The 19,548-nt window shown below is 22.9% G+C and overlaps 1 protein-coding gene across 20 annotated transcripts in view; it reads left to right on the top strand.

Moving 5' to 3' along the window:
- LOC129610910 (potassium channel subfamily T member 1) overlaps positions 1 to 19,548 on the top strand; it is a 206,411-nt gene that overhangs the window by 146,990 nt on the left and 39,873 nt on the right. For all 20 annotated transcript variants that reach the window (XR_008697111.1, XR_008697110.1, XM_055523712.1 and 17 more), the window contains 4 exons: positions 2,264 to 2,467; positions 3,465 to 3,615; positions 16,589 to 16,694; positions 18,918 to 19,133. Coding sequence is in view for 18 of the 20 variants with exons in the window: in XM_055523712.1 (XP_055379687.1) it covers positions 2,264 to 2,467; positions 3,465 to 3,615; positions 16,589 to 16,694; positions 18,918 to 19,133 (677 nt within the window). In the remaining 2 variants the exon portion in view is untranslated. The remainder of the gene's footprint in view (positions 1 to 2,263; positions 2,468 to 3,464; positions 3,616 to 16,588; positions 16,695 to 18,917; positions 19,134 to 19,548) is intronic.

Below are 19,548 nucleotides of genomic sequence, written 5' to 3'. Positions count from 1 at the left end.
TTTCGAAAATATTAAATAATAATAATTTCATTTTACTTAAAGACTGCGTAATATTAAAGTTATTAAAAATTAATAATAACTTTAATATTATAACATTATTGAAATTTTAAGTGTCATAAAACGATTAACTATATTAACAATAATAACACTTTTATTATTATTAAGAAAAACTTGAAAATTTATTAATTTCCCGACATAAGTATAATGTTCTATACTATTATAATATTCACAAAATATATGTATGTATGTATATAAGATATTTTCATGTTTATAGTATAGATTTTATGATAAGACGGCATAAATGTCAATCCAATAATGTACAAAAAAAAAAATGTAATTTAAGAAACTGTAAAGTCAAGTAATAAAATAATCTTAAAAATTTTTTATATTATTACTTATACATACATAGCTATTTATGCCTTATAACTATTGCAGCTTAAATAAAGCAATTTAATAGAAAAATATTAAATATAATATTAAAATTACATTCAATAATTTGTTACTGTAAAGATTCGAAATTTTATAACAAAATTTGGTTTTCATCTCAATATAAATAATGAACACATAAAGTGTTTTCACTTTTCCCATTTAAATGAGGTCCAACATTTTTCATTTGCAACTTACATGTTATTGTTCAGGAATTTCAATATTTCACTACTTAGAATTCACTGCTAGAGCTTGTATTAATACAATTTATAATACGTACATAATCTAATTCAAAATTTGCTACATAATGTTAATGAATCAGAAAATTGAAAAAACTTTCCACTACTTTTATTTTAAAGTTTAATTTAAATTTTTGAAATTTTAATCAAAACTATTAAAATTATCCTAAAATTTTATTTGTAAAATAAAATAAAATTTTAAATTATTAAATCTTTCACTATTATTGACAAAAACTTGTCCTTATAATTACATTTTGAATTAAATCAAGCTAAGATTCTCATGAGGTAATAAATTTTGTTATTCACACCATTCTTGAGTCTTAAAAATTCAAATTACATGAATAGCTTGGTTTGAGGTTTAAATAAAATTTGTACTCTTGGTTTATTATTATTTAGTTTTAATATATTTCACTAAAAAATTTTAGCTTTAGAATCATTAAATAGGATGTGCTATAAAATTTATGAACTTCTATGTAGTACACATTTTCATATAGAAAAAAATTTCGAACCTTACAGTAACAAATTACATAACAATTATTGTAAATTTCCATGCAAAAATATTAAAAAAAATTGAATTTCAAGTAGAACGTAAATCTTACTATCTTTTAATATTAAGCAATAAAATAGAGAAGATTACCTCTCATATTATTATCTATTATATTATGTAATACATAAGATAGTAAGATATTGCAAAAAAATAGGTATGCTGTTGCCTCACATAATAATTACATACATAATTTTTTCCCTTTTCATTCAAAAATGGTTTCTGTACGCCTTTTAACTTTATTCCCTAGAATAAGTCAAAATTATATGTACATATATTAAAAATATCCTTTCTGTGTATAACATTAATAAAATATGCTTTAAAAAAGAACACTACAAAATTCCCAACAAAATTATTTATTTTATAGTCTGATTTATAAGCAGCCCGCGATTCGCTTATTTAATGTTCAGATTTTTTTTCTTTACTTTACATGCTGTGCAATAAGAAAAAAGCATAATAGAAGAAAAATAACCATTTTCGCTTAAAATGTATAAATAGCAAACAAGCGCTCAGTAAATATTCATAAATCCTTTCATTTAATATTAATTATTTGAATATTAAAATAAAAGAACACAAGTTCAAAGAAGTATGCAAAAAAATAAATTAGAGTAATGGCCAAGCTTATGACAAAATTGACATTTTATTTGTTTTTGGAATTTTAAATTCAAAAAATTTGTAATAAAGCAAAACCAAATGTTCTACGGTATTTGGAAGCATAATTATTTTTTTTTGTTTAATTTTCATTTTAATTATTTATTTAAGTAAAACTTAATTAGATATTCAATTTAAAAAAAAAAAGTAAACAAAATAATAGCTAGATTTTTTTTTAATTTCATGAATAGTTTATTTTTTTTTTAATAAATATAAATTTCATATGCCATTTTGTAGTTACAAAATAAAATATTAAATAAATAAATAAAAAAAAATAAATTAAAATAATTTTATTCTTATTATGTTCTTTTTGCTTATTTTAAAAATTAAATAAGAAAAAAAAATTAAATTTCTATTTATATAAAATAAAAAATTTAAAAAAAAATCGATTTAATTTTTTTAGCAACTGAACCAACGGCTGTGATAGTATCTGATTCGAAAACAAATTTAAAAGAAACAACTTTAACAACAACGGCTGCTACAACACCAGCTACAACAATAACCACAACGCCACATGCAGCAACTGTTACGACAGGCAATCATTTAGATGTACCACAACAAAGTAATCCTAATCTTTTAAGTCCAGATGTATTAAATCAAAGACGAGGTTAGTTTTATATTTTATAAATTTTAAATTGTATTGGAATTGTAGTTGGACTGAAATTATAAAATTGACAGTTCTATTGTAATATTAATATTATTTGTTTCTATTACTGCCCTGCCTTGGTTTGTATAAGGCCACCGCATAGAGAGAGCAACTATCATTTTCCTTTTATGGTTTTTATAAAAATGTATAGTGTTTATATGAAGAAAATAAAAATTATCACTATCCTTTTATATTTTAAGTCATTTGAAACTAAAAATACCTGAAAAGATTTTTAAAAAGAGGAAGGTTTTCATTCAAAATTTTAAAAAAAATATGTTTCCTAAAAATTATAGAAAATGAAGCGGCACAGACCTTCCTCATTGCCATTTACGAAAAAAAAAATCAAAATAAATTTTCAATTTGAAAAATTTTCATCAGTAATTCTCAATCGGGCTTACGGCACCCCCGGGGATGCGAGAAGATAATTTAAGGGGTACGAGAAACGTTTGTAAGTTTTCAGTAAAAACTAACGTCAACCAAATAAAAATCGCATTTAATATTTTTTCTCATTATTATTATTCTTAATAACAATAACTCTAAATTCAATTGATTTGAGTAAAATGATGGCAATCATATACTACAGGCTCACTAGTTTGTCACATTATTAAATGTAGTTAATATGAAAAGCAATATGAGAATATTAATTAATAATTAACTATAATACGTACGCCTGCCATATCAAAAATATTTAAATACCAGAATTAATACTACAAGTCTTATAGAAAAAAATTTTGAAATATTCTAACTATGCAAAAATTCTAGCATATTGGTAATATTGTGAAAAAAGAGAATTAATTTGTAAAGTCAAACAATTTATAGGCTTTTCTCTAAATAAAATTTTAAAAAGCATTAATTTTTTACCATATTGTACTATACTATTTATAAAATTGCATATACTCTAGGGGCAACATATTTATGTATTGTTAATATTTTAATTCTAAAATTATTTTAATTGCAGGAAGTCGAAGACCATCGATATTACCTGTACCAGACATGTTTACATCGTCTTCGTTTAGCATATCTGGTAATGAAGATGGTGAAGAAGGTGATGAAAGTGATGATGAATTAGATGATGATGTACCATGGCGGTCACCTTCTGAAAAAATTGCGTAAGTAAACTGAGTTAGATTATAGTAACAAATAATTTAATTTTTTTTTTTTTGAAATTTATTTACAAAAATAGAATTTTTGAAAAATATTTTTTTAATTTTACTTTTTATTGGTCCTCTAACATATTATATTCTTATATAAAATAGTTTTGAATATTATTAAATTTTTATAAAAAATATTAAAAATAAAATTTTATTTAAAAATATTTCCACATTTTCATCTTAAATACTATATACTCGTAATTTACTTATAAGTAAATGTTTAATTTACAATAAAATGCACATAAATATTAATATTAATAATTGTAAGAATAATTGTATTGCAAAATTATGTGTCTTTGTATGTGTTAATATAATTTTTTTAAAACATATAGAGTCCACTTTTCCCAAGAAAAATTAAAATGTATCCTTATAGTAAAATATAGGTTTAATTCTGTGTATCCAAAATAATATTGTATGTTGCCGCAAATTTTTAAAATTTATTTTGATTACAAATTTAGTTCTGTGAATGCGAAATCCAATATAAGATCGCTAAACCTAATTAGAAATCATCGTTTTATAAATTAGAAATTTGTTATCAGAAAAAAGCACAGACGGTTTTAATAAGAATGAGAACTTTATAAGAAATATTTGTACGGAGTATGGTAGAACGAAATGTGTTCTTTATAATGTTTAGCAACAAATCAGTAAAAGCTTGAATTTTCTAATTCTATAAGCAAATGCATCAAAACTTTTATAAATAAAATAAGTTATCTAAACTCCGGAATTTCTTTGAAAATGGTCGTATTTTAATTAATGTAAAATTGCAAATCTAGTAGAGTTTTCATCAACGTTTTCACCAACGTTTCAATGAAAGGAACAAAAAAATTATATCAAAAATTAAAATGTCATAGAACTTTCAATATCTGAAGCAAAGGGTTTTAAAATAATTTAATTTTAAATAACATAGAATCAACTAGCTATACAACTTATTCAATTTCGAACAATAACAACTTTTAAATCAAAAAAAATTGTTTTATATTTAAAAAAACTTTTCTGGACTTAAAAAATATTATATAAAAAATTTCATATTTTCTTGCCTTAAAAACATAAATTTCTAGTAAAAAAACGAAGAATTTTTTTGTCTGGATGCCTTTCTTTTAACTTTTCTGAAATCCATTAACACATTGTAAATCTCCTGTGGGCACAAATCAAAAAGAGAAAGTAAAACTCAATCAAAATGCTGGCTTGTATATTAGCAAATTTCCCTTGAAAAGATGGAAAAAATATTGCTTTTAAAACAAATCTACAACATTATTAAATTACTTTCATTCTTAACCAAATATTTCAAAGATTGTATACATTTAGGATGGGCAAAAACACACGTTAAGTAAAGTAATTAAGACGGTTAAGTAAAGGATTTAGAATAAATAATTCTACATACTTTATGATAGTATAGTATTTTTTTTGCCATCTAGAGAATAAAAGCCACTCAAAATTCAAATTTTACGAATTTCGTTAGGCGATAACTAGAAAAAGAGTAGAGGTGGAAACAAATTTTGTTCTATGAAAATAAATTATAAATTAGCAAATAAAAGTTGCTTAAAATTTCTTACTTTCACAAATTACAGTTTATTTTGACATTCATGACATATTTAATGTTTAGCAATTCTGTATTACGGGAGAAGAGGTTGGCTGAAAATTTACAAAATGTTTGTAATTTCTACAGAATTAATAATCAAAACATGGCAATTTTGGGAATTTGACGGACTAACATTTAGGTGAGAGATATAGGAAAAACTTGAGATAGGGAAAAAATTTCCTTCTACATAAATAAGTTTCTCTATTAAAGATCTATTTGTATACAAAATTTTAGTTTTCTTTCTTAAAGTGAGTTGAAGCTGTTTATAAAAATTCCCATAGAAAGACGGACAAACGTGCAGATTAAAAGTATTGAGCACTTTTTTTTTCAATTTCATTCTGGTAAAATGCTAAAAACGTTACAATATCGTATAAGTAAATTCGTTCTTTTTTTCTTCAAAGAATTTCCAAAAATCTTTGTTTAAAACTTCATATTTTGATGCCTTTGAATTTTTTGAAAAGAAGAAAAAATTCTAGACAAAACTGACGTAACATTCATATTATAAATTAAAATTATTTTGCCTTTTTAAATGTCATGCACCTTTATCAATATGTTTTCTATATTAACTGACGTGATATACATCCGATTTTCATAGTACGTGATTAATTTTTAAAAACTTAAAATTTTCAATTACATACATTTCTAAATTTATTTTCCAAATTTTAATTAAAAATTCTTTACAACTAATTGAAAAATATTCCATTATTAGTTAATTTTTATAATAATTAATTATTTTCCAAGAAAATATTAAAATATGCTCCAATTTTATTAATATAAAAAACATTCGTACAAAAATTAAATGTTAAATTGAATTAAATTCAAATTGTTAAAATATTCAAGCCAATTTCTAGCCAATAGGCAAAATTATTCTTAAAATAAACTGTTGTAGTAAAACAAGGAGATTTCCTCTATATATTCACATTTGAATGTAAATGAACCCAATTTGTTAATAGTATTCCAAGAATTTCATTTAATTCCTAAATATTATTAATATTTCAAATAAATAATTTTAAAGATCAAATATTAATTTTGATTATATACGAGTACTTTCGAAATTGAGAAACATTATTAAGTCATTTAGAATAATAGCTTCAATTTTTAACAAAATACTCTAATATTGTATACTAGAAAATCAATTCATACATAAATCTTCTATATGAATTTCGATCATATCTCCAATCCATAACATTTTTTTTTCCTGTTTTTACATTATTTGATTTCTTTAGAAGAATAAAAGTAATTTTTCTTAATACCAATGTTCAAATTTATTTTATAAAAGAAATTTTTTCAAACAAGTAATTTTTGTTCGATGACCCCAAAAACTGAATTATCTTTGGAATTCTTTATGATATTTTGAACATAAAGAAACTAAAATTACTATATTGTCATCAAAATAGAAATTATTTCACATCATTTGTTAATAAAACTTTTTTTGTACAAAATATAACATCAAACTTGCTGCCATGATAACATCTGTATGTAGAATAATACTGGTATACAATAATTTTTTAAATAAAATTTAAGGAGCTTTACTCGAACATATGTTATAAAGAAAAGAAGAAAGAATAAATGTTGCCCGAAAGTTTCTTAAATTCTCGAATCTTTAATTTGTTCTATTTCTTTGTTGTGATATCATTATTGGTTTGGAAAAAGTATGCATTGAAGAGCATTATGAAAAGACACTTATAACAGCCATGAAAATGTTAAATAAAAAAAAACATATTTTACAGGATAATAAAAAAAAATATGAGATATATGCATTCATAAATAAAAAGATGTATTTAAAAATCAAATAAATTTCAATCAAGCCAAAGGTTTGTGAATAATCACGGTTCCTTAATAAAATTAAAAAAAAAATTTTTTAATACGCCATAAAATATCTTGTTTCTCATAAATATTGCATATTTTTAGGCAGTAAGCAGAACAGTATAAATGTTTGAACAAAATGCTCGAACTTGAGAAATAATTAGAAAAAAGGTGAAAAATTAGATTTTTTGACAAAAAAATTTTACTGTTATATTTACGGGTTTAAAGAAATTTAGAATGTAACAGTTTCGGAAACATATAAATTGTGAGGAATTTAAATTATGCTTACTAGGATGGCTTAGATAAGCAAGAAAACAGAAAAAAATTTTATTCCAGAAAAATAAACCACTTATTAATGTTTACAAACTATTACAAAATTCAGACCATATTTCGGAATTTAAAAAATCCAGAATTAATAGTTTATGTTAAGCTTTCGATAACTTTTAATAGAGTCGACCCTATCAGTAGTTACAACTTTATTTTATGGAAACAGATTCCTTACCAAGATTCACTTTTATTCAAACTTTCATATCTAGAGTGAAAAGTTTTTTTAAACAGAGGAACGGAGGAGCAAAATAAAGCTAATAAGAATATTTCTTTTCTAATTTTGTTTAAAATTGGCTAACACAGAAATAAGTAAACGATATTATATTCTCCGTTTTTTTTGCTGTTTATAAGATATTTCCTATATTTTTTTATTACCCAAAAAACAGCCTATATACTGTACAATATTTATAAATATTGTTGTAAAAATAAGGATTTATTACATTTCCTATATATCGTCCTTAAAAACTTATCGTAATTCATATTTAAATTTTAAGTATAACTTTATTAGCTGGAAGGAAATAAAAAAAAATGGTTGAAATCAAAGATCTTATATCATTGGAAAATATCATCGGAAATGTAGAGTATCATTGTATTTTAAAGGCAAATACCATTTTACATACTTTCACAAATAAACACATTAATAGTATTGCCAATAAAATAAAATTTTACCCAAATTTTAATTAAAACTCTAAGTAAATGAATAAAAAATCGTCAGAGATAAAAGTCAAAAATCGAAAGGTAAATGCCACGCTATTGGAAAATATAATTATTTTGTCTTATAACTCACTGACTTAACTATCGAAATCGACCATTATGCTTCATTAAAGTTGCTCATCCGAAATGTATGCAATAAAATGATATGAAATTAATTTTAATAATATAGTAGATTATTTTAAAAAGCAATATTTCAAATTGTGTTCAAGGGAAAACTGCTACATTACAAACCATCCAAATTTATTATATTTCTAGAAATTTATCAAAAATCACATATAGAGACATAAAACACAGTTTCCAACCCCAAGTATTTAGATAATAGTATTTTATTTTTGTATTATTAGAAAATTTTTAATATACAACTTTTTTCTATTCAATTTATAAATTTTTATGCGTTTGTAAAGTGTATTGGACTTAAAAGTATAAAGTAATAGAAAATTTGATTGATTTACACTATAAACCAATCAGACATTCGATAACTGCGTATACTTTCATTTATATAATAATAAATTATGTTTCTAATAGAATTATTGATAGAATAGCTGGCTGAATAGGACAACAAAGATGTCTGCTTTACTCAATAATACCATTTACATAATTTTTTATTTATTAAATCCATTCAGCACATGCATCTGTATGTGCTCATATGAAAAATTTAATGTATATGATTTTGAAGTATAATTGAAAATAACAAACCACGCAAAATTTTTATTCTGTCTACACATATACATTTACTTGAACTTGCATTTAATCTTAAATGAAAATAGTGTCGATTCTTAATCACTCCATACAATATAAACAAAAATGTCCTTTTAAAAAGAAAAACAAAAAATATTATTAAAGTATGCCTCTAAAGAAAAATTTATTGAAATTCTTTATTGGATGAAATTTGTTAAAAAATTGTTTAGAATTCAAATATTAAAGCCTCCTCTTTAAAAAAAAAAATATGCTTTTATTATGCACGCGGTACAAGAACATAAAAACATACTAACCTTAAAATTTTTTTTTTCTTGATAAATGCTCAAAGCGATAACATAAAAATCATATATATAGGAGTACAATGCGATTTAAAAGACAAAAGATTTTTGTTAAATAAAAATTGTTGTTTTTTTTATTGAGTTTTTATCTTATATTCTCTGATAAATAAAATTTTTTATGGTATTGTACCATTTTGAGAGTGTATTGTCATCTGTAATCTGAAAATTTATAATTCTAATCGCATTAAAAAACTGTGAAAACATGTGCTCTTCATAAATAATATTTTTATATGATTATAAGTAAATACAAATGTATATGCATAAAAATACAAAGTGCGTTCAAAAAATTTTCAAATAAATTGAAAACATTTACTCGTTTATAACATCCTTGGAGATTTTTTATTAAAATATTTTATAAAATTTTAGTGATTCAAATGAATTACTAGTGTTAGAATTTAATTCAATTCAAAACTGTTATACACATTGTATGGGAACAAAATGAAACCTTCAATTCATTCAATTCATTCCACAACATATCGAAGAGATCTACAATCGAATAGATTGTTTTATTTATATATAAAACTTTAAATTAATGCCACATACATCAATCACGTTAGCAAGCTGAAAGCAATAAATTATTCCGATTGATATTTTTCCTTTCTTTAATTTTTGAATAATAATTCTATTTCCCTATCAGAATACAATTAGGTTCAAATTACAAAAGCGGCTTTGGAATCTAGTAAAACTCCGCCAACAGAAAATGTCAAATGCATTCAAATTTACAATTAATTTTTTTTCCAGTTCTTTTGATTCGTCTCAAGAATATTATAAAATTTCCTTCACAGAAATAATAGAATAAAACTTTTTCCGATTTTAAAAACTGTTTTTTATTAAATCTCTGAGCTTAGCAGCCTGATAAATATTTTTAGTATAATTTAAAGTTTCAGTTTAGATTTATTCAATTTACACGCATTGTCGTTAATTCTTTATTTATCTGATCCTATGAATATATTAGAACTTATAAGCCGGGCTGCGTATGTATACATATACAAAAATATATACTAAATTGTGCACATATACAACTTCATACAAATAAATATTTAAATTCAAACATATTTTAAATTATACTCTTTGTGAAGTGATGAAATTTATAATAGTGAAAAAATATGTAGAAAATATAAAAAGAGACGATAATTTGACACACAATATTACCAGTATAATTTTAATACAATATAGATGTATAATAAACTGCTATATGAATGTATGTAATAGATTGATTTGGATGTAACAGATGTAAACTATGTTAGCAGACTCAATAATTTCAAAAATATTTAGTTTTTGAATATTTAATATTAAATAAATTTATTGCTATATAGTTGTGAGGAAAAATATAAACTATGTCTAGTCCTCAAAATAATGGTACAATGGTGAAAATTGAAAAGGAGTGATATTTTATTGAAATATATTAAAATTAGGTGTCGTACATAATATTATCATTTATAACACATTGAACAAAATAGTGAAGAGAGGGAATTATTAACATGCCTTCAATGGAATATATTAAACAAAGATAATAGTGATTTCACATTTATATTTCACACTAATTTAGATTGTAAAGTAATTAATAAATTAATAGTTGTGAAGTAATTATGAATTCTTAAAAGCCAAATATAGAAAAGTTTATAATAAAAATAAATATCAATCCCTTCGGAATTAAAATTTCTGAGCTAAATTATATTCATATAACATCTTACATATATCCCTGCGTATAACACTCGTAGAACATATATTCCTGCCCCTGCTTATAATTTTATAAAATAAATTCAGAAAAAAAAACAGTCTATTCTCTTGGCCAAATATTAGATTATTTGATTGCATCAATTTCAAAACTATTATACAATCGATTATTGGAATTTCAAGTGTAAAATTTGCAGCACATTTGCCATTTTTAATAGCGAGTCGTTGCACGCATATATGACTATATCGAATAGCACTTTACGCCATATGACGCACTTTAAATGTCATTAAATATCATTCAACTGACATTAATTTGACATATGTCACTAAAACTGTATTTTAGCCAAATTTTACTTAAGCATTTGATTTACTGTCAGATCATGGATAATATTCCCATAATCATACTTTTGACAGCTCCTCCAAATTTAAAAAAGTGTTTGTCTAATTGTTGCATTTATTGTAATTACTTTGTGTACAATTTTTTAAATTTATTATTTTAATAAAATAAGAGTATGAAATAAAAAAAAAAATAAAAACTTAATGTTGTATTTTTTATCTCTTTTTTCTTTTCATTTTTCCCCTTTTTGTCTCTTTTTTTTTGTCTTTTACTTATATAAAAATCATAAACCCTTTTTACATATTTATTTAAAATTTTTTCTTTTCATTTCAACTTTTTTATGTCATTATTGTTGTAATATCGAAATTTTTTTCTTGCATATACGTAAATACATAAATATTATATTTATATTTATATATTATATAAATTACATAACATGTATAACACTATATATGATATTAGATATTTTGGTGGTAATTTATTAACACATTTACGTACCTATGCACTTGTAAAAAGCTCATCTGATGATTCTGTATTAAATGAATCACGTCGTTGTTGTAGCCAAGAAACATGTATTAATATATTAGATGATAATTGTAAATATAGTAATTATTGTAATTGTAATAATTATTATGAAAGAAATCAATCAAATTTAAATATACAAAAATATACACCATCAATATTTACGAATACAACAACTAGTTATAATTCTATAACAACAACTTCATCTAAATTAAATCCCCCTAATTATTATCGTACAATAATAACTGCGATTCAATCTTCAAATTCATTAACAACTTCAAATGAAACTAAAACTACAACTACTACAACAACAACAACTAGCACGTCGTCGTCGTCCTCGTCATCATCACCAAATAGTTGTAATAGTGAATGCTACAAACCAATTGAATGTAATAGTAAATGTGAATCCCCTGCATGGCATGCAGATTGTTCCCGGTAAGTTATTGCCGTTTTAATTAATAATATTATTACATTCAATATCAAAAAAATTAAATCAAAATTTTGCGAAGTAAAAAAAAAACCTTTATGAAAAAAATTTATTGAATATTTTAAAAAAAAAAAACAAAAGTCGTTCAATTTTTTATTTAAAATTTTTTAATATTGGTGTTAAACAAAAAAAAAAAAAATTCCATTAACTTATTTTATTGTTATTGTTATTGAAAATGTTGATGCATTTTAAAGCAACGCTTTTAATTAATATACTAATAAAGATTATCAGAGCTCAACAATTTAATTGTTAATTCAAATAAATTAATTGTTAATTTAAATTGTTAAAAGGCATTTTTTTCTATTATTATTATTCAGTTTATAATATTGCCAGTAATAATTGTAATTAAATGTTGAGTTGAAAACACAAATTGCATTTTTACAATATGAAACGAAATTTAAATGTAAAAAAAAAAAATAAAAACACACATACGACAAACGTGCGCTTTTCACAAGCAAAAAGTTAATAATTGTATTTTCCTCTTGTTTTCATTTTATTTTTTTATTTTTTATTTTTAATAAAATTACAAAGGCATTATTCTAATTAAAATATTAATGGTAAAAGTTACTACGAAAAGGACGAAAGAAAATCTTTTTATTGTTGTTATTGAACTTTTACTAGTCTTAAAGCAAAGTATTCGCTATTTTTTCGTTGAAATTATTTGAAATTCTAGGTCTTCATTTAATTAATTGCGAAGATTTGAATTCATTTAATTTTTTTTTCAAAATGCTTTTTTTGGTCCATTTTTTTTTCTTTTATTTTGTTGAATGACATTTCCAGTACATTTATTGAAAGTTTATGTTATCCTCAATTTTAGTTGACAATTTTTTTTTTTTAATTTTATTTACATGTGTACATGTTAATCGCATGATTTCCATTAGCACTTCAATATATAATTTGCAGGCTTTCTCTTCAAAAGGACATACCATTAAATATTAAATGTGTAGTTAATTGAAAAGCGTTATACTGGGAATATAATTTTTAAGCTTCTTCTTAAGCTTTTAAAAAATTATATCGCTTTTTATTTTACTACATCACTGATTAGGATTTTGTATAAGATTAACTCAAATTAGTTTGATTAATAATTCTTTTAAAAATTTTTTTGTATTTGGAACGAAAAAATAAATGGAAATTTTTCATATTTAATAAAAAATATTGGAAAGATTCGCACAAATGTAGATAAACTTTATTGTTATATTATTGGTTTCTCTGTAGAGAGTATTATAACAAAAATTATTTTTAAGCTTATAATTAGTTGTTAATTTCGTATTAAACCACTTACCTTTTGTATTATATACAAAGCACTTATATTAAAACAATAATATTCTTTTTAAGTTCATATTTCGGTGATTCATTGTAACACATATACAATATATATACAATAATCGCCGCATATTTTTGCCAATATTGCTAAATTATACAAATACATCAACACATTATGTAACTACAATTATCTGAATACCAATTATTGGAATTTCGAAAAGAAATATTTTTCGATTAATTTAATATAAATTTTCATAAATATTTACATATTTACATATAAAATATTCACATATAAAATGTTAAAAAATGCCGAAATTTCAGAAGAAAAAAAACGACTATAAGCCTGCAATATACCATATTTTTTAAAATATATCCTATAATACTCAGCCTTTAAGGTCTACTTCAAAATGTTTGTGAATTTTAAATTTTTTCATAGAAACTTATTCATCACAAATGGTAAGTTATTCAACAAATTTCTATTTTAAACTTGATTATAAAATCTACCATTTGATCTTTAAAAAATAGAAAATGGGACTGAACTCAATAATTTAAATCAATTTTCCGAATTCTTAATATTAAAATGACAAATATAAAATTTATGAAAATTAGATCTATCTCTTAAACTATTTAATTGAATAATACAAGCATCTTGTAGCATGTGTGAATTTGGAATTTATTTATAAAAATACCCTCTACACCCGAATGTATAAATTGCAGAACATCAAAAATTATTTTTAAAAATACTTAAGACCGAAATAAATTTGATCCTTTAATTTTATTATAATTTTAGAGAAAAATTTTCCTCTTCGATATTTTTTCAAACCCTCATTTTCACTACTTTAAAATAGTGCCCCTATTTAATTTTCGCAGTATAATTTAAATTTAAATTTTTACAAAATTTTAAATGTAAAATTTATTATAATTCCCTATTGATTCCATCAATTTTTATAAGGATATATTTTAGGGGTTATAATTTTGATTTGAATACAACTTTTAATAACTAATTTTTTTATAAATCAAAGTTTCGAATGGTTCAAAGTTTCCGAATGTGTATGTAATTTCAAATGAAAATAATTTAGCAATTGACAGAGTGTTCCCCATGAAATTCGTGTTCTAAAATTTTAACATGTTTTGGTGCGTTCTTCATCATCATAAAAGCATAATTTAAACCTAAATTCCTAATAGACTAATTAAACCAAGAGTAAATCTTACCAAGAGTAAATATAGTTTCTTTCTAGATTTTATAACATTCAAAAACTATACGAACAGAACCTGTCTATACTGGTATTAAAACTTTTGTTGAATTTATCAAAATTTAAAAATAAATCTGAACCAATAAAAATTTTTAGGATGTTTATCTAGGTACGTATAGAGCTACCTAGAGACTACAATAGGTGTTTCTAATTGAACATTTTCTAAAAAATATTTTTAATCGGAGATATCCTTAAATATAATAATTATATTAAAAGAATTTTCCAACTAGAATAAATAAAAATACTAGTGGAAAATTAAAATCTCCTTTATGATGACCACTTACAAAAACAACCAAAAAATTAAAAAAAACTCTTTTACTCCCAACCATAATTTTCTCACATTTGTAAATTTGAACTCATCAAAATTATGAATTTTTAAAATAAATTTTAAGGTAAAACAAAAACAAAAAAGGTATAGCTTATATTTTATTATAAATGTATATTTATATATGTGTGTGTGTATATATTTTGTAAAATAAAACATTTTATTTATACATATTAAATTTTCAAAAAACAATTTTCAAGTTAAAAGCTTTTGATGTTTGTTGCCTTTATTGAATTAAAAGGTCCTTTTTAGCATATTTCCAACCAATATACTTGTACATTATCTTGTATACAGCCGTATAATAAAGGTTTTAATATTAAAATCGCATTAATTATAATTAAATATTTTCATTTTTTAAACAAAATCTTCCCTTCCAATTCTCTAAATCAGGCATTTGCAACCAACTTTCTTCAGGCGGAATTCGGTGATTTAAAAAAAAAAGCAACGGGTCTGAATATCGGGTTAATCGTTCGTTTAAAATAAATTTAATCGGTGAATTAGCGATCACATTTTTGATTTCCTTAAAACCCGTGCTTTACTAAAGAGTTAGTTAAATGACCTTTGGAAAATCTGTCTCTGAAACATTTTTAACACATTTTCTAAAATACTTGTATACATTTTTGGAATTAATCTCCACGATAGTTTGAGTGTCTATTAAATTCACTGAATTGTCGAATTTTCGAGACATGCATACCAATTTTGAAGTACTCCGAACAGATTTTTGTTCTGGTCCTTAGCCCTCAAAAAGTTGAACATATCTGCTACTATTAAAATTTTTAAATTTTATAAAATTTTAACGTTTCCCTATAATTATATTTTTTTGGAGTAAAACCTTATGCATCTTTTCACATCCGAAAGCTTTCCTTTATATCAAATTATTCAGTATTTTTAATAATAGGGTATGTAAAATGATTATAACGCAACGTATAAAAAAGAATCTTAATAATACGAGTATAAATTGTAGATTGCCCAATTTTCTCTGAACTCCAACTGAAATGGAATGTTTCGAACTGCATGAAACTTATAATCTGCGCTAACTATTAAAATATTCTAATGGTCATTCAAAAAATATTCTTTAATTTGAAATATAGAAGATCAATTATGAATAGTATGCGTTACGAAACGAATCTTATTCTCCGAAATGAAATGGACACATACTGCAAATTACAGCGTATGATCGTACCCCTAGTACATTTACTTACATATACTAACATCCACTGTGTATTAAATTTTAAATTGTTGAATTTTTTTGTTTTTGTATTTTTATAAATAGATGAAAGGTTTTTGAAATTATAGCCTAGTCAATAAATGTTGGTTAAATGCTTTTGAGTTTATTTTTTAGTTTAATTTTTTTTTTAAATTTTCTAAATGCAATATTATTTTAAAAAAAATGGTTTTGTTAATTCCAGTAATGGGATTTGTTTCTGTTACAATGTTTTATAATTGTTGTATAGTGAACGTTAAAGTTTTATATTTTACGTAGGATATTTTTTTATTAATTCTTTAAAGTAGTAACGCTAAATAAATTATCGCTAAAAAAAAAGACTTAATTTTTTTTTTTCAAATTTCTTAATAATTCAATTTACTTATTTATTTTTTTACAGAATTGTCAAAGGATTTCCACCCGTTTCCCCATTTATTGGTGTTAGCCCAACATTATGTTATTTATTAAAAGAAAAGAAACCATTATGTTGTCTACAATTAGCACAAGTAAGTTCATTATTATTAAGTTCATTTCTTACTTTAAATATTAAGAATAAATAAAAGCAAGGCTTCGTTTTTTTACTTATTTATAGCTTGTACGTTAAATACAAGGCTATAGGTTGTCAACTGTTTGTATTTTTATTTATACTCCTTCAAATTACCGTATGTTTTTTGAAATTTGACATAAAATGGCAATATTTTGCATAATCTAGCACAATTTAATCGGCCAAAAATCCCAACACTGGTAATAACTCACACATATACCGGGATATAATCTACCGGGAAAATCATTGCAGATTTTTAGAATAACAATTTAACCAAAATTTAAAATAAAAAATCATTAAAATTTATGTTAAATATAAAACTACTATTACAAATACTAAATACTAAACAAGTTACACTAAGAATAACTGAAAAATTTGATGGTGTCTCTTCCAAATATTAAAATCTCTATTAAGTCTCTATTAAAATCAAAATCAATTAAAAAGGCACAAATATTAAATATACTTTAAGAAGAAACTACAGGTTCCGAAGAACCACAAATAGTTATTTGCGAGGGTAAATATAAAAAGCGGCAGCATTATTGTACAGTTCATTAGCGCTATAAAATAGTCAATATTAAATCAAAATCAAATTATCTTTATTTCTAAATTTTATTAAATTACACAATTTAATATTTTAAATATTCATAAAATATGTTAAGAAATTTTTGATTCACTCTTGCTCAGAATTTCATTTCAATTTGTTCCAACTTATTCCAATCTGTAGCTGGACATTATCAGATTAATAAATACAAATACTAAAGTTTCACTCCTCATAAATTATCTTTGATATATTTTAATAAAATTAAATTTTCTCAAATTAATTATTTATTATATAACATTACACGAAATTATAACATCATGTCTTTTTTTAATACCCCTTCAAATTTAGCATTTTTCTTCTGAAAAAAAAGTTTTATAATAAATGTTACACGAATTCCTGAGAAATTTAACCTATCTTTCCTTCAAAATTATTTGATTTACAATCCCGTTCAATAATTTTACATTTTCATTATGGAGTGGAAAAAGAATTATACTAAAAATTTGTTGAAGTATAATAAAATTTTCAAAATTTTTATTCCTTCGTTATTTTATTAAAATAAAAGATAAAATTTTATGTTAGCAAAACAATCTTTTAAATTATTTTAAACCCGCCTTCCCCCCAATTTTTATGTTTTATTAATTTTTTTTAAAAAAAGAACAAATTCTAAGAAATTACACTTTACTTCTCAATTCTTGTGTGGCTTTCCATCGTAAAAATGAATAAAATTACATAGAATTCCTGGCAATTATTATAAGATTGGTTGATTAATAAGAAATTTGATAAATAATAAAAACTGTTATTTGCAGCGTTTTACAACCAAAACTAAATATGACGGTATAAATAAAATTTTTATATAACAAATTTTTTCGTATGATGGCGAAATTTGAGCTCTTGACTGTGCATTAAGCATATATTTTAGACCAAGATTTTTTACCAAATAATTAATTGTTCTAAAATTTTAAATTTTAAAAAAAATCACGAAAATTTCTTAATTATTTTGTAAATTTTTTCATTTTGATAAAACAATTTTTTTTTTAAAATTCACGAATGCGTAAAAATTTAACCGCCTATATTTTGTGTGCAATTACTTATTTTTATTGTCCGGAAATTTTAATTAATACCAGATTATCTATGGCTTTTGAATAAAAATCTACTTAAAAAAGTACTTTGTCATCTTGTTATTAATTAATTTAATTTAAAAACGAAATTTTTTATTGGGGAAAAATAACAAAATAACTTATATAATATTTATTGAATTAATTAACCTTAAAATACAATTAAAATTATGGCATTGTAGTAGAAAATATGGAAACCTAAGCTAATAAAAGTAATCAAATTCGATAATATTGTTGTACAATCAAAAAATTCATAGCATCAGACGAATTATTGAATCAACAGTGAAAATTAACTATAAATTAAAACTTCCTAATAATCTTCAATTCTCGTACTTTTTCCCATTTATTTTCGCTTTTAAGAGCATAGGGCATTTCGTTTTTTGACCCACGTTCTTTATATGCCTCTCCTTTCATTTTCATCTTTAATAAATTTATTAAATTTTATTCAGAATATTATCAAATATTCGAAAAATCTTTAACTCTTATATTTTAAATATATATATTTTGCAATTTTATAACTTCTTAACAGGTTTGTGAACATTGCAGTTATAGAAATGCTAAAGAATATCAATGGCAAAATAAAACAATTATATTAGCAGCTGATTATGCTTCAAATGGAATTTATAATTTTATAATACCGTTACGCGCACATTTTCGATCAAAGACTTCATTAAATCCAATTATACTTTTATTAGAGAGAAGACCCGATGTAGCATTTTTAGACGCTATTTCATATTTTCCATTGGTAAGTAAATTTATAAAATATTTTACGTTAAAAAAAAAGTGTGAATATAATAGGTGTGTATGATTGTGTATGTGTGCCTTATATATTTTATATAAATATCAAAAATATTTTAAAATGTCAGCCTTTTATACATAAGATATACTTATACTGTTATACATAACATAAAAAATATGTGAAGGAGAAAATTTAAAGATGTTCTCTCTTTTTTAAAGTGAATTTAAAAGAAATAAGAAAAAAATCATTTACATTCATTTTTTGATATTATTTCGAAATCCATTTAGACACACAAAAAAAAAAAATTAAACAAACAAAAAATTTTTCTTTTATAAAATTTTCTATTCCACTTTGTTTTTTTTTTTGATAAAGGAAAATTCAATATAAAAGCCAGAAAAAGTCAAGAAAATAATGATTTATT

The sequence above is a fragment of the Condylostylus longicornis genome, unplaced genomic scaffold (genome assembly GCF_029603195.1).
Source record: "Condylostylus longicornis isolate FDR11 unplaced genomic scaffold, ASM2960319v2 ptg000048l, whole genome shotgun sequence".
NCBI classification, from domain to species: domain Eukaryota; kingdom Metazoa; phylum Arthropoda; class Insecta; order Diptera; family Dolichopodidae; genus Condylostylus; species Condylostylus longicornis.
This window is presented reverse-complemented; position numbering and strand designations above follow the sequence as displayed.